Source organism: Thalassophryne amazonica, chromosome 13 (assembly GCF_902500255.1).
Source record: "Thalassophryne amazonica chromosome 13, fThaAma1.1, whole genome shotgun sequence".
NCBI classification, from domain to species: Eukaryota; Metazoa; Chordata; class Actinopteri; order Batrachoidiformes; family Batrachoididae; genus Thalassophryne; species Thalassophryne amazonica.
Genome location: NC_047115.1, coordinates 91,541,145 through 91,564,904, shown reverse-complemented (window position 1 = coordinate 91,564,904; position 23,760 = coordinate 91,541,145). Strand labels below are relative to the sequence as shown.

The window sequence follows — 23,760 nt, the reverse complement described above, 5'->3', positions numbered from 1 at the left end:
CGTCACAATTGTACACATACCACAATTTGATATGTGTACAATTGTGATGTATTTGTTTTAGTATATTTAGATTTTTGTTGTGATTTGGCACTTTATAAGCCGATTAAACTGAATTGAAATTGAACATTTTATTGAGTCTTAAAGTAAATAAATATGAATTTGGTCACTGGATCCTTAAACTTTGGACATAATAAACTTTACATGGTGAATCCTTGATCTCTGGACATAAATAGGAATAAAAAAAAATCTGTAGTTTTTGTCAAAAGCATTTCCTTTCAGACATTATTGGCATGAATGTGTTTCCATATATCTGAGCTGAGCTTACAGCTGCTGTGCTTCACTTCAGACTGAAGTCTTCTTACTTATAAGGTTTTGAATAATCAGGTCCCATCTTATCTTAGGGACCTCACAGTACCATATCACCCCAATAGAGCGCTTCGCTCTCAGACTGCAGGCTTACTTGTAGTTCCTAGGGTTTGTAAGAGTAGAATGGGAGGCAGAGCCTTCAGCTTTCAGGCTCCTCTCCTGTGGAACCAGCTCCCAATTCAGATCAGGGAGACAGACACCCTCTCTACTTTTAAGATTAGGCTTAAAACTTTCCTTTTTGCTAAAGCTTATAGTTAGGGCTGGATCAGGTGACCCTGAACCATCCCTTAGTTATGCTGCTATAGACGTAGACTGCTGGGGGGTTCCCATGATGCACTGTTTCTTTCTCTTTTTGCTCTGTATGCACCACTCTGCATTTAATCATTAGTGATCGATCTCTGCTCCCCTCCACAGCATATCTTTTTCCTGGTTCTCTCCCTCAGCCCCAACCAGTCCCAGCAGAAGACTGCCCCTCCCTGAGCCTGGTTCTGCTGGAGGTTTCTTCCTGTTAAAAGGGAGTTTTTCCTTCCCACTGTAGCCAAGTGCTTGCTCACAGGGGGTCGTTTTGACCGTTGGGGTTTTACATCATTATTGTATGGCCTTGCCTTGCAGTGTGGAGCGCCTTGGGGCAGCTGTTTGTTGTGATTTGGCGCTATATAAAAAAAAAATTGATTGATTGATTGACTTCAGGATGTAATTTGAAAAGAAAATACAGCACGTTTCATTTTGGGAGGAAAAAAAACATTTTAGTCGATTGTAGTTTCTTGTCTGTATTACATTTGGAAAGAGGTGTCATTTTATTTAAAGCAGCGATTCATTTTGAAGTTATTAATTCCGACCGGACTCAGCCGCGCAGCGTTTCGAACTGTGTGAACGGAACGGAGGACGATTCTCGTTTCTTGACAGCAACAAGACAAGAGTCCCAGTTAGTGACTTTAATCTACACAAAAGTGACTGACGATATTTTAATGGCTTTGAGAGGGGTTAAGAAGCAGACTTGCCGTTTCTGAAGAGCAGTGAATCAAAGAACCAACGAGCTACTGGATCGAAGCATTGCTTCAATGGTTCATGGTTTCAAAGTGGAGCCGCCCTGCAGAAATAGTTTATTACAGACCAAACCCTGAATATCCGACTTTATTTGTACGTCCGTATGACTCTGAAACTTGGAAAAATCCGTATCATTTACGGACTATAGGTTGACATGAAAACCACCGAAAAGCTGTGTTCACCGCGGGGACACGTTCGACTATTCGAGATTATTCAAGATTTTTTTTTTTACCGATGACGAACGATGCGTAAAAAAAAATTTGACTGATGCAGCTGCATCGGTCCAAACTGGTCTGGATCTGGGCCTGATCCTGTAGAACTTTGTACCGAAAATGTCCATTCAAAAGCTCGGCATCTTTCTGCATTTTGTTTTGTTGTGCATTGCATAGCCTGTACTTTTCTCGATCCTCGTGTCATTTTCTGTGTGAACTCAGCTATCAGCAGGAAGCAGCAGCATAAGCTCGCCCCCGACTGACGCTTTCAAAATAAAAGGCAACGAGCAACAGTCATAAGGCTAAAAAAACAAACAAAAACAAAACAAAAAAAAAAACGCAGCGTTAAGGGGAGGAACAAAATTGTCAGAGATAATGACCTCAATAATTAACGCAACGTTAGCGCGTTAACATTGCCCAGCCCTAATATATATATATATATATATATATATATATATATTTAAATTTGTGAAAATCTTCCAAAAACCAGATGCACGCTGCATGTGCAGTGTTAACACATATTTTACTGTCAAAATGGTGACAGGCTCACAGTATATTTTCTTGGGGTAAAATTTACTCTGCCTGGACTACATTTGGTGCCATTCCACATAGTGCTATATGACTCTATTGAAGTGTTAAATCAAGATGTTCGACTCTAATAAGAGTAGTTTCTGCCACGATGGAGTTAATTTCACTGTAAAACAGAGTTTATATAACTATTTGGAGTGGGACCAAATATCGCCCTCAGCAGAGTAAATTTTACTCCACAAAATTCACTGTGCAGGAACGGCAGTATCCAAAACTGCAATGTCATAAACCGCAATAAACTCAAACGGCAACAGCAAAATTCACAGTAAAATTGACCTACTCATGATCGGTAACTGACATCTGATCTGACAACAATCCAATAAATCCTGTTTTCTTGACATATTCTCACATGTAATCCAGATGCTCTTGTTTATCGTGTTATTAAAAGTAAGGTCTACGTATGGTGGAGAATGTATGGTGAATAATGCAAACCTCAAAAATTATTGCATACATGTGACACACTTGATGAAACTGATCGTGTGAAACAGATCAATTTTAATATTTGATGTTTGATTTTTTTGTTGTTGCACTTTTTATGGGGTGGGGGGGTGAGCTTGATAAACACGGAGTTGTCCTCACTGGGAGGTGTGTAATTCGCTGATATCTGTAACCGTTGGCGGTGCACGTTTGATAGCTGGAGGCAAAATTGTCTGTCCAGGTCTGATTTTCTCTCTCTGCAAAAACCGTCAAATGATTTTTAAGGCAGGTATCAAACCTTTTGAGAGAGCTTCTTTTGATTTCATGCTTTTATTTCTTCAGTCATTTCTTCTGTCGTCTGCAGCTGCAGTCTCACGGTCGGCACACATTAACTCGTTGTGATGGACGTTTAATCACATTCCGGAGCCTTTTGTTCTCTGCTTTAATCCACGTGCTAATTGCAAATTAGGCCAACAAACAGCGCCGTCTGTTGAAGCCCCGCCTCCTCCCTCTGTGCTGGGACTTGTCCTGTGTCCTGCAGGTCAGATGTTGTTCCAAAGTCCTTGAGAAGCTGCCATGTTGTCCGGTCTCAGACTGCTCGGCTCCAAGTACGTGCTGCTCGTCCTTACAGACGCAGGACGCCTCCTTGGACAGTTTGTGCTCTTTGACTTTTCTTTTGGATGGAGAGATTATTGAGATCGGGGGAGCGGAGGAGAAGTCATGTGACTGCTGGACCCTGTGTGTGTGTGTGTGTGTGTGTGTGTGTGTGTGGGGGGGGGGTCACGTCACAGGAGATCGAGAGGTCAGAGAGTTGATGCTCACCGATGCCTATCTGATCCTGAGTCAGTTTCGTAGCCTCACTGTTCTGCAGCTGTGTGTGATTTAAAGTGGGTTGTGATTCGTTTGTGCATGTCTGTGTCACTTAGTTCTCATGTCTCTGGCTGATTCTTGTCCTTTCAGTGTTCTTTTTGTAGACTTCAAAGAGAACTTTTCTATATCTTCTCGACGTGTGGCCCCTCCCTCAGCTCTGATTGGTCACTTTATCACATGACTGGATGCATCACATCAGCTACAACAGCAGCCACATAGTCCTCACAAAAAACAAACACGTTTTTCAGATAAAAAAAAAACATGTTGCTGGCATGCTAGTTACACAGGAGAAGTCACTATTTTTGTACAGTGGTCCCTCGTTTATCGCAGGAGTTACGTTCTAAAAATAACCCGCAATAGGTGAAATCCGCGAAGTAGTCAGCGTTATTTTTTACAATTATTATAGATGTTTTAAGGCTGTAAAACCCCTCACTACACACTTTATACACTTTTCTCAAACAGGCATTAACATTTTCTCACTTTTCTCTCGTGTGTAAACACTCAAAGTTCAAACCTTAGTAGAAAAATAAGACCAACCTGTTTTCAGGCCCAAACATTTGTTTGAGAAATAAAATAGAACGTTTTCCTATAAATAATTATGATGGCTTTTAAAACTAACAAATTTGATTTTAACGATCAACCTACGAGGTTGAACACATAAGAAATTATTAATAGTGACTGACCAGTATTTCACAGTTCCTCTGATTGCGCCTCTTCCTCCTGGCGCCGCTCCGCTGTCACGTCTTTTTCCACTGAGTGACACCTCGGTCTTTTTCCGAGTGAAGAACACAGTTATGGGTAGTTGTTGGCACTCATTTTTTGTCTGGGCGAGAAGATTCTTATAAACAGACAGGCAGAATGTCCTTAATGAGGACGCAGAGCACAATGCGCTGTAAAAAAAAAAAAGCATGCAAAATTGGACTAAAAAAAATCAGCGAAACTGCGAAGCTGCGAAAGGTGAACCGCGTTATAACAAGGGACCACTGTACTTGTAAATAAAGCCGGTGCTATCTGCTCTCTGTGCACTGTTTTGTACTGCTAGCGCACTATCTATTCTCGAGGTCGGTCATCTGGACATTTAACTTCTCAGGGCAGGTTTTGTTGGAGATAACATCGTCAAACTCACAAATGCATATAATTTGGTCACTTTTCAAAGGGGTCAGACTCGTCAATAAGTTCAATTTACAAAGGTTCATTTCAGGTCAGCTTGGTTTAAAAATCTCAGTGTTCCAGGCAGTGAGAGCCGTCAGCTGGCTGATAGAAACAAGTTAGAAACAAAAGCAAACCAGCTGATTTCACTAGAACAACATGACGCCCGAGCGTATTTTCACCGAGCAGACAGTCATGGAAGTACGAAGTTTTGCCTTCAGATTGGCCACTTCGCCGATGTGACATGGCGCAGACCGCGAGAATAGAGAGATTCAGTGTCCCATGAGCCTTTGCATGTGTGGAGTGACTCAGCATGCTGTCTATAGATGATTTCAGGGTTCCATGTGGAGTGGTTCTGGTCACGCTGTAATGTTAATGTGTCGTTGCATAGAGATTTTGTTGTTTATTGGGAATTTAAGGACCTTCTACAACAGGAGTATCGATGGCTGCTGTAACCTGCTGGGTTTGATTTGTCCTGGGATTTGATAGAACAAAAAAATCAATCTAATGCAATTGGGCATTAACTTAGATTTGAATGCCTCCAGTTACCACATTTCATGCTGGTTTGCATTTCGTTTTCCTCGTGTGTGATGAGTGGTGATGCCATTTTCGTTGTTTACAACCGTCAAGTCAAACCAGACCCACTCCAAGCACGCAGGGGATGATGGGACCCTAAGAAGACTCTACAGGCCAAGTCGCCAAACTTCCTTACAAAGATTAGCAAGTTTTTATTTTATCTAAAAACTATCACTATGTGTCTGTTTTTGTCATTTTTATTTCTTCTTTTTTTCTCCTCTCTGTGAACTAAAATATGACTGTTTTATTGTTTCATGTTACTAGCATGCTAGTTACATAGGCGAAGTCACCAAATGTCCCCACGGATATTGACAAGTTTTTATTTTATCAGAAGAGTTTCACTGTCTCTGTCTCCTTTTTACCCCGTTTTCATTTTTACATGTGGAGATAAAGCCAGAGTCGGGAACCGTAAGAGTTCTGTGTTTCAGGTGGTTTCAGTCCATGAAGTCACTGATACAACACAATTACGCCTCTGTTGGCGCGGAGCGTTTTAAAAAGAACGGTTTGAAGCTTTGAGGAGTTGTCAGCACATCATTTCATCGTTTGTCTGTCAAACTCACTAACGAGCCTCTATGTTTTATACTTTTCAACCAGTATTGCAGCTCAGGTTCATGTAAATTTTTATATACGTGTGATTTTAAGCTTCAGTAATTCGTGTGAGCTAAGTGTGCACGGTCACGTGCAATGTGCACATGTCCATTCTTTTTTGCCCACGTTTGCCCACATGAGTAAAATTAGTGTTCATTTTGCTGGATGAATGAGCGGTGTGAGCGTGGCTGCAGATGTTTAGGGGAGACAGAGTGGCTGCTCTCGGCCCTGCAGCCCTCGTGGGTGGGGGAGGTAATTAATCAGATTGCATATCAGTGTTGTCTTCGTCGAGGCCACGCCTGCACCCGTGGTGGTCCTGTGTGTTTTGTTTACCTGTGGCTGCAGTAACAGTAGATGCACAGCGAGCGCGCCACCACAACAACAGCTCTATTGTTGTGGCTGAATTTCCTTCAGTGTTTACCTCGCCTGAGCGCGCCGTGTCTGCACGCTGATTAAAACGCTGTGACGGAGCGGAACAGGAATAGCGTGGTGTTCGGTGGCCTGTGGAGGCTCCTTTTTTTATGTAATGTGGAATAAATGTGGCACCAGGCGCACTGGAATGCGGGCTGGATGGGAGCACAGCTGACAAAAGTCAACACGGGCTTTGGCTGTACTTTCCTGTACCGCCTGCCAAAGTTTGCTTTTCAAAAATGTTCTGATCAGGGCAGAGTTGCACAAATAAAGGCAACATTGTGTGTTGAAGATGGACGTTCAGGCTTACAGAAACATACGAAAATGGTGGATGTGAATTTTTAAAAGGATCTTCTAATCTTTAAAGGGGTCCGATTGTGCAGAATCTCTTTTAGAATATGGAGTTTAAACATCACACAGTTCTGTTTTCCTGCTATGCTTCTCTAAAAATGTTTGTGACCCCTTGAGCTTTTTACACATGACATCGAGTCCAGGATTCTTTATATGAAAGTTTCTATATGTTCAACGCGGGGTGGCACGGTGGCATGGTGGCTTAGTGGTTAGCACTGTTGCCTCACAGCAAGAAGGTCCTGGGTTCGCTTCCCACCTGGACCTTTCTGCGTGGAGTCTCCCTGTGTTTGTGTGGTGCTCTGGCTTCCTCCCACTTCCAAATTCATGCAGGTTAGGTGAAGTGGTGACTCTAGATTGACTGTAGTTGTGTGTGTGAGTATGAAGGCATTAGTGTGTCTATACAGTAGTGTTCAGAATAATAATAGTGCTATGTGACTAAAAAGATTAATCCAGGTTTTGAGTATATTTCTTATTGTTACATGGGAAACAAGGTACCAGTCGATTCAGTAGATTCTCACAAATCCAACAAGACCAAGCATTCATGATATGCACACTCTTAAGGCTATGAAATTGGGCTATTAGTAAAAAAAAGTAGAAAAGGGGGTGTTCACAATAATAGTAGCATCTGCTGTTGACGCTACAACCTCAAAACTGTTATGTTCAATCTGCTTTTTTAGCAATCCTGTGAATCACTAACCTAGTATTTAGTTGTATAACCACAGTTTTTCATGATTTCTTCACATCTGCAAGGCATTAATGTTGTTGGTTTGGAACCAACATTTTGCTCGTTTACTAGTGTGCTTGGGGTCATTGTCTTGTTGAAACACCCATTTCAAGGGCATGTCGTCTTCAGCATAAGGCAACATGACCTTTTCAAGTATTTTGACATATCCAAACTGGTCCATGATACCTGGTATGTGATATATAGGCCCAACACCATAGTAGGAGAAACATGCCCATATCATGATGCTTGCACCACCATGCTTCACTGTATTCAGTGTGAACTGTGGCTTGAATTCAGAGTTTGGGCATCGCCTCACAAACTGTCTGTGGCCCTTGGACCCAAAAAGAACAATTTTACTCTCATCAGTCCACAGAATATTCCTCCATTTCTCTTTAGGCCAGTTGATGTGTTCTTTGGCAAATTGTAACCTCTTCTGCACATGTCTTTTATTTAACAGAGGGACTTTGCGGGGGATTCTTGCAAACAAATGAGCTTCACACAGGCATCTTCTAACTGTCACAGCACTTACAGGTAACTCCAGACTGTCTTTGATCATCCTGGAGCTGATCAATGTGTGAGTCTTTGCCATTCTGGTTATTCTTCTATCCATTTTGATGGTTGTTTTCTGTTTTCTTCCATGCGTCTCTGGTTTTTTTTGTCCATTTTAAAGCATTGGAGATCATTGTAGATGAACAGCCTATAATTTTTTGCACCTGCCTATAAGTTTTCCCCTCTCCAATCAACTTTTTAATCAAACTATGCTGTTCTTCTGAACAATGTCTTGAACATCCCAGTTTTCTCAGGCTTTCAAAGAGAAAAGCATGTTCAACAGGTGCTGGCTTCACCCTTAAATAGGGGACAACTGATTCACACCTGTTTGTTCCACAAAATTGACGAACTCACTGACTGAATGCCACATTACTATTATTGTGAACACCCCCTTTTCTACTTTTTGTTACTAATAGCCCAATTTCATAGCCTTAAGAGTGTGCATATCATGAATGCTTGGTCTTGTTGGATTTGTGAGAATCTACTGAATCTACTGGTACCTTGTTTCCCATGTAACAATAAGAAATATACTCAAAACCTGGATTAATCTTTTTAGTCACATAGCACTACTATTATTCTGAACACTACTGTATGTGGCCCCATTATCACAGGGTGTCCTGTCCAGGATTTACCCCACCTCATGCCCCATGACTGCTGGAATAGGTTCCAGCAGTTCCAAAAAATAAGAAATCTGAGTGACTGTGCAGGAAGACTGATGAGGACTGATGAGGAGAGCCACCATGGGAGCTCTGAACCAGTTATAGGCTTTTGTGGCTGTGATTCTAGACACTTGTATGTTTCTCTACTGGTCAATGTCTCTGTTTTGTCTGCGTTAAGCTGAAGAAAGTTATTCGTTAGCCATTGTTTAATTTCCGCCAAACAATGGAGGAGGGAATCAAGCCTCTTAATCTCAGACGGCTTAAAGGAGCAGTAAAGCTGGATGTCATCCGCAAATAACTGGTAAGAGACATCAGTAAATCTTTGAATGATCCTACCTAAAGGGATCAAGTACAATAAAAACAAAATGGGGCCCAATACAGAACCCTGAGGGACTCCACATAACAGGTCCGCAGACTCTGACCTTATCTGGTTAGCAAAAACGCTAAAGCTGCGCCCAGACAGATATGAAAAAAACCCTTCTCTGTTCATCTCACTCTGAAACTGTATAACTGATGATATAATAGACACGAGCTGTATTATGTCACATCTCTTCAATCATCAGCCAAAGAGGTCTACAGCTCTACAGCTCCATCCTTTATTAGAGTTGTAATGGGAGTTATGGTGGCTTCAAAGTTTTTATGAGAATCCCTTACACCATACAGATTTATCATACAGTCACAAATTGTTTGCATTTTTTTAATAATTGGTGTAAGTTGAGTCCAAGACATACAGTTGTGCTCAAAGGTTTACATACCCTTGCAGAACCCTTGCACTCTTACCTTCACAGTAAAGTAGAGCGGAGAAGGATAGTCTTTCACCAAAACAGATCAAGTCTAGACCTGCATTTCAGATAAACCTTCTGGTAAATTGTAGCTGAACTTTCAGGTTTTCTTTTTAAGAAAATCCTCCTCTATACACTTCATCATGAAGCTGTATATCTGGTGATACAAAATGCAAAGCTTGCAATGTGCACAATTTCTCCAATCACAGCCACAGAAGCCTGGAACTTCTTCTGGGTCGTGAGGTGTCTTGGTGGCTTTCCTCACTCTTGCACAGTCACTCAGTTTTTGAGAACTGTCTGCTCCACACAGATTTACCATAGAGTGTCATACTGTTTGTATTTCTTCATAACTGATGTAAATAAAGTCCGAAACATATTCAGTGGCAGCTTCACCATCAGAGAGCCTCGTCCACAACAACCACAAAAGACTCCAAGCTGTCAGTGATGTTAAAGGGGGCAACACACGCTATTAAGAACAGGGGGATGTAAAGTTTTGATCAGGGTCATTTGGGTAGTTTCTGTTGTCATCATGATTTAAAAAGAGGAAACACAGTTGATTGACAATAAATGTCTTCACCCAACCACTGACCATGAGTGAAAACAAAAGTTTATGTGTTATTCTCTGAAAAATGCCCCCCCCCCCAAAAAAAAAAGAAATCTGTCAGGATATATAAACTTTGAACACAACTGTATTCAGTAATTTGGAAATGTTTATGTGTCCAGTCCATGACTGGTCCGAATAAAACTGGCTGTAAAAGTGATGCTACCGGGGCACATGCTATATAGATTTGTTTTCACTCTGAGCTTAAAGGGTATAATTTTAGTCATTTTAATAAAATGAAGTTTGAGTTATTGTGACATCTGTTTTCTTGTCATGAACAAATTAAGATGGGAAAGACTTTCTGGCACTGGACAAGCAGTCATTAGACCTGAAACAGCTCATGTCAGTATACGCTCCACTAATTGCTTTGTATGACCCGCCCACATGTCTGTGGGAATGAGGCGGAGCTGCAGCTCTTTTCCATTTAAAGTAACAGGCCCAGAAACCAGCTGAATGTGCTGTTTTTTCAGAATGCCTCAGCTCAGTGTCTCACCTTTTAATTTTGGCTCCAAACTTCGTGGTGACCCTGGCGAGCTCGCTTTGTATCATACAACCTGTTTCAGGGCCTCTGATCGCGGAATGAACACAGTCACGAACTTGGGAAAAAGTTTTCATTTGATTTTCATGCTGTGTTTTGTTTTGTTTTTTGGTACATTTACTGTACATTTACTCGTATGTCTGTACTCGAACCCCTTTGTTTGGGCTGCATCATCAGTCTGGTCTATACGTATGCTGCAGTATGTCCTTGGTTCCACATCTGTAGTTCAATCAAGCCACCAGATGATGGCATTATAGCTGCTGCAAAGTCATATGCAGTGATTTACGGAAAATTTGTAAATGCAAATTTTGATAATTCAGTCTAATAAAGGGTCAGACACTTTTTTTTTTTTTACAATGAAATTATTTGTTGCTTTCATATCATAATGAATTAGACATTTTTGGATTTTTGAAAAAAAATAGGGATCACCTTTTGCTGTTAGACACTGTGCATTTTGCATGATTTATTCTAACTGAGAAACAAATCAACAGATTAGTCTGCAGTGCAGATGATTATCTGCAGTGTTTGTGTTCACTGTTGTGTCTGTTCAGTGTGGCTGTAAAAATGGTGTCAGCTGGAAGGTTAATGGTGTGCTGATGGCAGTGGAAGTGAACTCTGCACAAAGGCAGTGTGACCACAGGAGGCAGTTCAGTATACGGCCTTCACACGCCGACTTTTATTAGTGTGCCTCTGGCTCTGTGTGTGTGTGTATTTACTTTGGCTGATGTGTGCGAAGGTACCTTGTCTGTGGCCTGTTCAGTCTAACACCTGTCTGATAAGACGCTGCTCGTGCAGCAGGAGGCAGGAGAGCAGTTCCAAATAAATACACAGATACAAGGGAAGAATGTGGTGCCATGGTGAAAGTGACAGGATTTGTCAGTATTTTTCTTTCTTACTTCACTAAACTTGAAAGAATCCATTCATTATTTCAGTGAGTTCATTTCTGCCCAGTCATTTTTTTAGAACGTAATTCTTTGATTGCACACAAATCTGCGCAGAGATAAGAATAACGTAGGCCTAAAAAAACAGCTCATTTGACACTCATGTTGACTCTTGTGACACATGTCACAATCCCATATCTAAACTCCTGCTCTGTGAGACACGCCCATTGAGCCTTCCACACTGAATGAAAAACACCCATTGAGACTTCTACACTGTGAGACACGCCCACCATGAGGGCTCCACTATATAAGATACTCCCACCAAACCTTCTACACTGTATGAGGAACACCCACTGAGCCATTAGAAATGTATAAGGCACGCCCACTGAGCCATTAGCAATGTATAAGGCACGCCCACTGAGCCGTTAGCAATGTATGAGACATGCCCACTGAGCCTTTTACACAGAATGACACACCCACTGAGCCATTAGCAATGTATGAGGCATGCCCACTGAGCCTTCTACACTATAGGAGACACACCCATTGAACTATCTACACTGTATAACCCCCCCCCGTATGATACACACACTGAGCCTTAAACACTGTATGAGACACTCCCACTGAGCCTCAAACAGTGTTTGACACACCCATTGAGCCTTAAACACTGAATGAGACACACACACTGAGCCTCAAACACTGTATGACACACCCATTGAGCCTTAAACACTGAATGAGACACACACACTGAGCCTCAAACACTGTATGACACACCCATTGAGCCTTAAACACTGAATGAGACACTCCCACTGAGCCTCAAACAGTGTATGACACACCCATTGAGCCTTAAACACTGAATGAGACACACACACTGAGCCTCAAATACTGTATGACACACCCATTGAGCTTTTAACAGTGTATGACACACCCACTGAGCCTTAAACACTGTATGAGACACTCTCACCATGAGGGCTCCACTGTATGAGACACACCCACTGAGCCTTAAACACTGTATGAGACACACACACTGAGCCTCAAACACTGTATGACACACCCATTGAGCTTTTAACAGTGTATGACACACCCACTGAGCCTTAAACACTGTATAAGACACTCCCACCATGTGGGCTCCACTGTATGAGACACACCCACTGAGCCTTAAACACTGTATGAGACACACACACTGAGCCTCAAACAGTGTATGACACAACCATTGAGCCTTAAACACTGAATAAGACACACACACTGAGCCTCAAACACTGTATGACACACCCATTGAGCTTTTAACCGTGTATGACACACCCACTGAGCCTTAAACACTGTATGAGACACACACACTGAGCCTCAAACACTGTATGACACACCCATTGAGCTTTTAACAGTGTATGACACACCTACTGAGCCTTAAACACTGTATGAGACACTCTCACCATGAGGGCTCCACTGTATGAGACACACCCACTGAGCCTCAAACAGTGTATGACACACCCATTGAGCCTTAAACACTGAATGAGACAAACACACTGAGCCTCAAACACTGTATGACACACCCATTGAGCTTTTAACCGTGTATGACACACCCACTGAGCCTTAAACACTGTATGACACACCCACTGAGCCTTAAACACTGTATGAGACACCTACTGAGCCTTAAACACTGTATGAGACACTCTCACCATGAGGGCTCCACTGTATGAGACACACCCACTGAGCCTCAAACAGTGTATGACACACCCATTGAGCCTTAAACACTGAATGAGACAAACACACTGAGCCTCAAACACTGTATGACACACCCATTGAGCTTTTAACCGTGTATGACACACCCACTGAGCCTTAAACACTGTATGACACACCCACTGAGCCTTAAACACTGTATGAGACACCTACTGAGCCTTAAACACTGTATGAGACACTCTCACCATGAGGGCTCCACTGTATGAGACATACCCACTGAGCCTTAAACACTGTATGAGACACACACACTGAGCCTTAAACACTGAATGAGACACACACACTGAACTAAAATCATGCAAACATGATGAATTGAGGTGAGGTGGAGACAGAGGAGCAGCTGAGGTAATCATTGCACCCCCTGGAAGGACGGGTGTCTGTGCGTATCGTCCTCTGCCAGAGCAGGTGTGAGAGTGTCTCGGACACCCTGAGTCAGTCTTTGTATCTCTGTTGGAACCACAGCCTGTTGCACATCTCCTGGTCCCTTGTTCTTCGCTGTGAGGTGTGTGCTGTCATTGTAACACGTACATGTTGCTGCCACTGTTATATTGATCCAGAGCATTAAGGTCATAGCTTTATTGTGAAGTCTACAGCTGGCTGCTCACAGTTTACTGACCTCCTCTGCAGAGATGAAATCAGAAGGTCCCTCAAAACAAACAAAAAACTCCACAGCTGCTGACAGCAAAGCCTTCATTCACCTACTGAGATTTGCAACTTAACCGCTGCACACAGACAGTGGCATCAACATCACAGGGTAAAACTCTTTCTTTTGGTACAGTTGGCTTTTGAGGTGGATGTTCAGAAGAAGTTGTCCGTTTTAAGGTGGTTCCTGGGTTCTTCTGGTTACTTTCTCAGTGTGCGTTCTTCCGTGACACATGTTCCCATGAATAATGTGTCACGCTGGAGGTGTCAACAGGTTTGTGAAGGGTCAGGGTTAGGTCAGCGGGGTCAGCGGGTGAGAGCTGGGGGCGGGGACTTTAGGAAGAGGGGCAGGAGAGCAAAGAGGAAGGGGAGGTGAATGAAGGAGCAGGAGGAGGAGTTGATGGAGGGGGACAGATGGACTCAGCGGAGATAAGAAAATGATGAAAGCAGAAATAACACAAGTGAGGCTTCTTTAATCAGAGCCTCCACAGATTCCTGTCCCCTCTGCCCTTTGTGCTGTTTTGACTGTTCCTCCATCACAGCTCCACATATTAGGACTGCAGATTGTATTTTCAGGCCTGTATTGGCCCCGAACCAAGTTTGTACTGGTGCTTGTCTCTGGATTCTGTAATGTGAAGTGGATGAGAGTCTGTAACGACCCACAGTCCTACTCAGGTTACTTCCCCAGTCAAGGCTGGTGCTTATTTGTCTGTGTGTGGACAGGGACAGTGCACACAAAGTCTCTCATCCAGATACACAGACAGGTAGTGCGAGCGGGAATCGAACCCAGATCTACATATTGTTCATCTAACTACGACATCTGCTACGACTTTACAGACATATGGTGCATTTTGCTGTACACACTGGTGTCTGGAAAAGGTCAAGGGGTCCCCCCGTACGACCTGACTGCAGCGGTCACCAACAGCCCCACACACACACACACACACACACACACACACACACACACACACACACACACACACACACACACACACACAGCACCATTACATTCTTGAGTATAAACTCAACTTTTAAGAAAAAAACATGTAACATAAATAAAACAACAATAAATAAATGAATAAAGTGTGAATGTTCAGGGAAAGGTTGTGCTGTGATCAAAATAATCATTTAAGAGTTCTCATAAAGTTCACTGTATTTTGAGAATACACATGAAATATGAAAAACATATTTGCATGAAATCTCTGAACACTTACTGAACCTGTAAACTGTAAATTAGTAAACCTGTAAACTAGTACTTATTTTCTCCACTAATTTTACTATGTGTATTTATTATATTGTGTACTCTATTGTATTTTCTATTTAGATTTATTTCTTGCTACTAGTGTTCATCAAAGGACTTTCCTTTGCATTCTAAAAATTTGTATTCAAAAAATAAAATACAACTTCATATTTTAAAAAAAAGATAATATATATAAAACATGTAAAATACACTGATGAAAATCATGAACAATAAAATAGCAAATACAAATTAAACAACATAAAAAAGTTACCAACATTTCTACCACCGTATTCTGAGCATCAGAGACAGTGATTTTGTTTTAAATTGTCACTGTATTTCCATAAATGAGTCATGTTTTCTCAAATGTCCCACTAAAATGATCTGAACTTGATCTTGTTTTGAAAATATGATTTCCCACCACCGGCCCTTACACGAGGACGATGCTCGGGTGGGAGGAGCTCCTCAGTGTCCCTCACATCTCATATCTGTGTGTGAACAGACCGTGAGCTCCGTGTGGTTCGGTCCAGATGTTATGTCGCCACATCAGCGTCCTGTAGCCGTCTTCCTTGAAGCTGTCTGTACCTGTTGGACTTCCAGTGGAGACCCAGAATGCTTTGTGGCACGGTGGTTACCACAACTCCTTCTAACATCCAAAATGAAACAATAGAGGAAAAGCTGGAGTCAGTAATAATGTCAAAACCGAGGATGCAGACCTCCAGTTTGCAGAAACATGTCATAAAGTCTGCAGAGACAGCACCCATCAATCTGCAAGAGGAGCTCTGCCCCGATCAGACCACACACTCGCTGCAGGGTGGGGAGGGACGGGGTTAATTATTTCCGCTCTGAGGGGAAAAAAGACAATGCAGGAACTGTACCTGTGTGTGTATTTGCCCTGTGGGGACGTTTAGAGGCTCACACACATCCTTTGACCGCTGGCTTACAGCAGAATGACTTTCCCTTCCTGTCGAAGTTCTGTGTGTGTGTGTGTGTGTGTGTGTGTGTGCTATATGTGCAGTATGCACACACACGCGTGGTGCACAGTAGTGGGGGTGGGGGGTTGTTTTTGTAAAAGGTGCGCTGAGGTACAGGAAAGGCTGATGCTGCTCTGTAATTATTACATTCAGCCTGCAGCTAAATGCGGCTCCGACACCCTCTTCACGACTTTTACACTGTTGATATATTTTCTCTTGCAAATATTTTTTGTCTCTCAGTTTTTTCTTTTTTGCCTTTTCCTGCACAGAAGCCCACACATTTTTTTGAAGCGTAATAAAGGTGAACAGTGCTAATTTGGTGTCCCAGCCTGAGGCCTGGATGAAACTCGTTACCCTGCCGTCACATCAGGGCCACAAGCAGCTGGCGTTTGTCATTTGATGAGCGTTCCGAGGTGTGGCCACCTCCTGTTTATTTGCCATGAGGGGCGCTGGAAGTGGGGAGGCTGAGGGGGCTGCAGCACTCCCTGTTGGTGAGGATCTGTACTTGCAAGGGAAATAAGTTTACTGAACAGTCCATTTAAAAAACTTTTTCTTTTATTTTAATACACAGAGGAAGCACGGTGCCTTAGTGGTTAGCACTGTTGCCTCACTGCGAGAAGGTCATGCGTTCAATTCCTGGCTGTGGACTTTATGTGTGGAGTTTGCATGTTCTCCCCGTGTTTGCGTGGGTTTCCTCTGGGTGCTCCGGTTTCCTCCCACATCCAGCGACATGCGGGTTAGGTGGATCGGAATCTTTAAAATTGTCTGTAGGTGTGTGAGTGGGTGTGAATGTGTTTGTCTGTTTGTGGCCCTGTGACAGACTGGCGTCCTGCCCTGGGTGTACCCCGCCTCACGCTCTATGGCTGCTGGGATAGGCTCCAGCCCCCCGCAACCCTTAATTGGACTAAACGATTGAAGATGAGTGAGTGAGTGACTTTAATACACAGTAAATTTTGCAGAGTAAAATATATTCTGCCAAGACTACATTTGGTCCCAGTCCAAATAGAGTAAAATATACTCTCACAGTGCTAAAGCAGTTCTATCACAGTGTAAAATAAACTCTATCATGCTGTGAATGACTCTTATTGGAGCTGAAAAACTTCATTTGACAAGACGCTGATTTCACTCTATAATAAAGTGTATTAAAGTGTATTTGGACTGGGACCAAATGTAGTCCTGGCAGAGTATATTTTACTCTGCAAAATTTACTGTGTAGCAGCTTCAAAATCAGCCATTTTTTAAATTAACTTTGATTTCCTTTTAGGCCATTTAGTGCATTTTTTTGTGGTGCCTATCTGATACACAGACACAGACATCATCAATATTTAGCCGTGACTCTCTCTCGACCCCCCAGCTCTGACTGACGTCCGGGGTCTGTGGTTGGTTGCTGTGCACAATGTTTAATGACAGATTATTCAGGATGGGGAAACTAGATACTGTCATTGTGAGCTTTTCCTTTTCCAATCGAACCAAAGTTGGATTGATTTGTGTTTATTTCTCACTAACGTTGACAAAATATAAGAAAAAGTGGCAAACATATTAGATTTCTGGGAGAATATTCCACCAACTTGGATTATATTGTTTGAGCAACCAACCAACGTACATCATGCTGCCTTCGCTCAGATTGGCGGTCTCCATGCTTTATCGCTCAGCATTTGCACACTTGTTGTCTATTTTGGCTCCGCCTAGCTGGTGGCATAGCAGCCACTTGCCTCTTGTTGCTGTAAAACATCCGCTGTGACTGAAATGGCAACCAGATGCTTTGTTTATGCTTTTTGTCGCTAATGTGTTCAAGGGGTTAAAGTTAAGCTAGCTGTACACTACGCGTGCCCTGTGACTGCTGTATTGCAAATGTGTCAGCATGATACAGAAGCATGTTGCAGAAGAACTGCAGAATGCATACAGCATGTAGCCTGACGGTTAGTGGTGGAATGTGCATTTTTTTTTCCTTCATGGGGGAAATCTATTTTAATGACATTATCACAAATAATGTCATATACACATGTATGCGTGCGCACACAAAAGTAGACTTAAAATTAACACCAGATACAAAAACTACACAGGAAATTTTGCTGAGTAAAATTTTCTCTGCTGAGGTAATATTTGATCCCAGTCTAAATAGAGTAAATTACACTCTGTCATAGAGTGAAATCAGCTCGACAGTTGTCGCAGACTGAACAGTCCCCCCCTCCCCAAACATTGGTCCACCCTGCCTCCACTGTGCATGTGTCATTCTGGAGCCCAGCAGCCCATCTGACACAGAGTCTCTCCACCCAAAGCGATCAGATGGATTAATGGGATTATTAACAATCACAGGTTAAACCTCTTGAATCATTCTAAAGTCAGTTTTAAGCAGAAATGAAGCTTTAATCAGTGACACCGATTAAAGCTTTTCCTGGTTCTCTCCCCTCAGCCCCAACCAGTCCCAGCAGAAGACTGCCCCTCCCTGAGCCTGGTTCTGCTGGAGGTTCCTTCCTGTTAAAAGGGAGTTTTTCCTTCCCACTGTCGCCAAGTGCTTGCTCACAGGGGGTCGTTTGACCGTTGTGGTTTTTCTGTAATTATTGTATGGTTTTTGCCTTACAATATAAAGCGCCTTGGGGCAACTGTTGTTGTGATTTGGCGCTATATAAAAAAAATTGATTTGATTTGATTTGACACTTAGACATGACCAACGCGCAGTGAACTCATCAGCTAGCAGCCCCATGTGATCGCTTCCTCCGTTTGTTATGATGGAATAATGCTGAATTTATGCGGACATGATTGTTGTACAAAAGCTTCAGATATCTGTCGCTGAGATAGAAGATGACCGGAGTGCAGTTTGAAACAGAAATGAGGTGATACGTAATCAGTGAACCGTGGATGATGACGCATGCGCAGTGAAGGCAGGGTGGGCCGAGTTTTAGGGGGGACCATTTGGTTGGCAACACCGTCTGGTCAATGCAAGTGGTAGAGGTGGGCGATACCGGGAATTTTGGTATTGATCCGATACCAAGTAAATACAAGCCCAGTATCGCCAATCCAAAGGATCCAAAAGACCTAGGATAGAATTTTGCCAACCATTGTATGTGACAACAAAATACTTTATTATCACAATCAACATTTTTGTTTAAAAAAATATCACTCAACACAACTTAAAACAAAATCTTCTGAGATTGAGGGCTGACAAACCACGATACAAGAGTGCACTGCTCCGTGTTGTCTGACACAGCGCAGTGCTGCTCTTACAGACAGAGAGTAGACTTTGATGAATCTGCGTGCGCAGCAGTCAGTGCGTGCGGGAGAGAAAAAAAAGCTTGAGTATCGATCTTTTTACACGAGGATTGTTCATTATCAATACCGGCGTTGGTATCAATATTATTGATATTAGGATTGATCCGCCCACCTCTAGCAAGTGGTGTTATTCCAGTAAGAGTTGATTTTACACTGTTGAATTGATTTAGCTCCGTGATGCACTATATTTCACTCTATTCGGACTGGGATCAAATGTTATCCCGCAGAGTAAATTTACTCTGCAAAATTACCGTGTACTACAACTACTATTTACTTTTGATGTGCTTGTTTTTCCTTTCTGTTCCAAAACAAAGGAGACGCCACCTTCCCCATGCTAGCATTAGCAGTTATAGCAGAGGATTTTGGTGCAACGTTGTTGCTAGCTGTTTGTTCTGAATCCTGAACTGATGCTGTTTTTCTGACAATGTCATTGAGCTGCTACCCAAATAAACTCTTTATTGTTCTGGTGACTTGTCATTTTTACTAAGTGGTACTTTCACCCAGGCTACAAAAGCACATTTTTTCAATAACACTCCGTGATACTAGCATGCTTTGTGTTATACTCCATCATGATGCTTGGAAAGCAGTTAACACTGAGCTAAATGCGGCAGGACACAGGACGGTGTATAATACATATTTCTTGTAATCTCTGAAATCTTTTCTGCTTTTCTGATAAGAATGCAGCAAAAATGCAAACATCAGAGGCTTTTAGTGGCTTTTTTCATGAAATGGTAAGAAAATGCCTTGCTAATGTCACAAAACTGCCAAAACTTAGTTTTGTCTGAAATCCAAGCATGATATTGTTGGTTTATTTGTGAAATGTGTTGCAAAATTTCAGCTCATTTTAATGACGACAATATATTTATCAGGGGGAATCTCATAATGTATATTTTATTTTCCTTTCTTACGCTATCTTCAGGAAAACGTCCATGAAATTACTGATAGTTATCTTTGACGTCGCCTGATGTGCGTACATGGGACATGCAGGCTGTAAGCTGTCTTGTAAATCACTTCAGAAGTGTTATCTGGTTACAAAAACAGTGTTTTAGATTTATGTTTTTAGAAATGTTTATTTCTCACTAACTTTTAGAAAATATGTGAGAAACATATTAGACTTGTTCAGAAATAAGCTGTTCTCTACCATCTTAGATTATTTTTCTCTACTCTGATTGGCTGTTGCTATGCGCTTCCCAGCATTTCTTGCACAAGTTGGGGGAAGACTCCACGTGATCTATGATGTCACTATCATAGACTGTATGGTTAGCTGTTGTAAGTAGTTCAAGGCTGTCTGTTCTTTTTGAAATTTCCCCCCTCAGGGGAACTATTTATTAATGTTTTTCCAGACAATATGAATTTTGATCATGTTGGCAATGTCATATTGTGAACCCCCAATTAAAGCTAATAAATAAAATTATAGTGGTGCCAAAGAAAATTCTTTTTCTGGCTTTAATCTTAAAAATACCATACAGCTTTAACCCTCTGGGGCCTACGCGTCGTATACAATAGCTAAGACCAAGTGTTACTAAATTCTAAATAACTTTTTAATGATATGAGATAGAAACTTACTTTTTTTTTTGCTGAAAAGTTATCTTCGTGGACTTTCGGGCCATCTTTGTACTCCTCATAGAAGCTGTGTGATGACGTGCGCAATGTGAGTGTCCAATCGGAATTGGTTCGCCGTCACATGGTTTTCCAAAATCCAATCGTAAGGCAGATTTACCTCACGTGAAAAGCCAAAGATCGTTTTCAGGAGTGATATGTTACTAGTTGGCCCATTTGAATAGCCCCCTGGGTACATACTATTAGTACCTACTCAGTGCGCCCTGCGCCATTACGCACAGCGATCAGTGAAAGCAGGAGCAGCCTCTGATGACAATCTCATGTGCTCAAACAGTGTGTAACTATCAGGATTGCTCCACTAGTTTGCATGTGAATGTTACTGGATAACTCTCTTGCTTTCTCTGCGGTAAAGCACTGTTTTACCATATCAATGGACAACAAAACGCATAGACCATGTTGTATATATTGTTCAAAATGTGCATTTGTGTTTATTGTTTGAACCTTTTTGCGGTACAATCTTTCTCCCAAGACCTCAAATTACCTTTATAAAATGTCAAAACAGTTGTTTATTATAGTTTGCTGTGTGTTTTGAATAAATGTGTGTGGAAATGTATTTTTCGCTTTATTTTTTCCTTGCCTATTTTTGATTGTAAACCTTTATTACACTTATAAAACACAACAAAAACACATATATTCTGAAAGCACAGGTAGTCCTGAAAAAAAAGAGGCATAAAACTTGATTGTGGGATGCAGGGAGAGCTGTTAACAGCAATAATAAAACATTTATGCCAGGCAAGTGAACTGTCCAAAAAATGCCCTCAGACCCCAGAGGGTTAATGAACGGGAAAAAAAAATGCAACTTTTGTTGTTGATCATCAATAGAAGAGCTTTCGCACATTGAACTTTTAAAAGCGATTTGACAGTATTCCGTCAGTGACGGGTTGCTTTTCCATTGAAATGACTACTATGCCACTTTTAGAGGGAAAATAATTTCATCAGTATCATTCTCTCAGTGACTACCGACAGTCTGTGTCCATAGGTCGGGACTGTAACATTGGTCGAATGGCAGATGAAGAATGTGTCTTCCTAACTGAGCTTCTTATTCACCCACAAGCAGACCAAAACTACATCCACACTGCCACTGATGCTGTGCCAATCCACATTTTTCCCCTCATTTATAAGCGAGACCACAGATACTTGAAGTCTTAATCGTGGAAAAAAGATGGATTCATGCCCTTGCGAATGTCTAAAAACTGCATGAAATTGTACAACGATCCTCTCTGTGAAGATCGGTCATGTTTCCGGTGGAGTTGTACTAATCAAGCTAATCCAGAGTTTGTGGATTTTGAGCTGTACAGTCTGTCCGGTGTGTGTCAGGTTCTCAAGCTGGACTGAGTGTAAAGCAGGATTTGGTTTTAGTGAATCAGTGACTTTGATATGTTGGACAGTCCACTTTGTTGACACGCATGCTGCCTTTCTGTGTAGTTGTACAAGTCAGAGGACAGAGTGAGGACTTGTTGGAGTGCCTCCCAACAGTGCATCCTTGGCGCTGTGTTGGGGTTCCTGGTCCTGATCCGATGCAGGGTTTGTAAATTCTACATGGCTGTATGTCACAAAAGAGAAAGAAGAAGAGTGACGGAAAACAGAAGAGTCAGGATGCAGCCAGGTCTAGATTTTGGGCTGTTTGACTCATGGTCAGAAGCCAAAAAGGAGAAAAGCAATGGCCTCCTCCTTCTGCTCCTCCTCCTCCTCCTCCTCCTCCCTCCCTCCTCCTCTACTGCCTGACATATGCTTCCGTCCAGGACTTTTCTGGCTGCTTTTCGTTCTGATGCAGTTGGAGGTTTATGGCTTTTGTCTGAACTGCTCGTACTCACCCTCGCACACTGGCTGCTTGGTATTGACACTGGAAGGGGCAGGATGAGAAAACAGCTAATCCTCACCTGCTCGCCACAGCATCAGTGGGTTTTTTCCCCTTCAACATACTTTATAACTGCATGCTCTGAATAAATCAAACTGCACACTTAGTAAGGCGACCAGTGATGTTTTTCTGTTCCTAGCGGCTGCTCGGGGGCTCGCGGTCACGTTGTGGTGGTATGGTGAAGAACACTGGGCCTCCTCTTTGCTCCCATAAGTTGATATTAAGTGCATCCATTGGGTGATGTGGTGTTTTTGTTTCTTACATTCTGGCTGTTTCTTCCTCTCCCACCTGTATTTCCTTCTTTCTCCTCCTTGTGCACCCTCTTCTTCCTCTGTTCTGTTTCAATCCCTCTCCCTGTCTTCCCCACTCGCTCTGCAGAGGCATCGAACAAATACCAAATTTCTAAGCCCACGGTGTGCTCAGTGCACCCGGGGAGTTGCTGAAGCTGAACTGCCCTCTGCCAGTGACGGGGACCATCACCTGGACCAAAGATGGCAGCTCTCTGGGCACCAACAACCGCACGCTGATAAAGCAGGAGGTGCTGCAGATTCGTGATGCCACGCCGAAGGATTCGGGCCTGTATGCCTGCACCAGCGTGGGCAAAGACACGGTCTGCTTCATAGTGAATGTCACAGGTGAGTCAGGGCTCAGGCAGGACCAGGCAGTGCAGGGAGTTCGGAGAGACGGAGCTGGACTGAGCCTGAGATTAGCCGTGAATCACTTGTGGTCAGAGTGGTGTGCTTTGAGATTACTTGATTATGCAAATTACCTTTTGACTGTCCTTCAGCTGTAGAACTGACAGCATTCCCTGCCCGTATTTATGTGACTCCAACGTGTGGATGAGTGACTGGAAAGAAAAGCTGTGCGTGTAATGTGTGCGTGTGACAGGGTGGCAGTAACGGTGGTTACTCTGTGCAGATGCCATCTCGTCGGGGGATGATGAGGATGATACCGAGCGATCGGAGGACGGAGGGGCGGACGGAGAGCAGATAAGTGAGTACAGGAGGACCAAAGGACAGATGAAGGATTTAGTGATGCGCTGCCCATAATAATGCACTTTTTGTGCACACTAACCCGAACCTGCAGTCACTGTCTAGGCATTGTTTACTGGGGGCGTAA

At 42.6% G+C, this 23,760-nt stretch overlaps 1 protein-coding gene across 1 annotated transcript in view; it reads left to right on the top strand.

Moving 5' to 3' along the window:
• LOC117523810 (fibroblast growth factor receptor 2-like) overlaps positions 1-23,760 on the top strand; it is a 130,280-nt gene that overhangs the window by 4,048 nt on the left and 102,472 nt on the right. Inside the window, 3 exon segments of the mRNA XM_034185419.1 lie at positions 23,020-23,073; positions 23,076-23,276; positions 23,560-23,634. Of these exon segments, the coding sequence (XP_034041310.1) occupies positions 23,020-23,073; positions 23,076-23,276; positions 23,560-23,634 (330 nt within the window).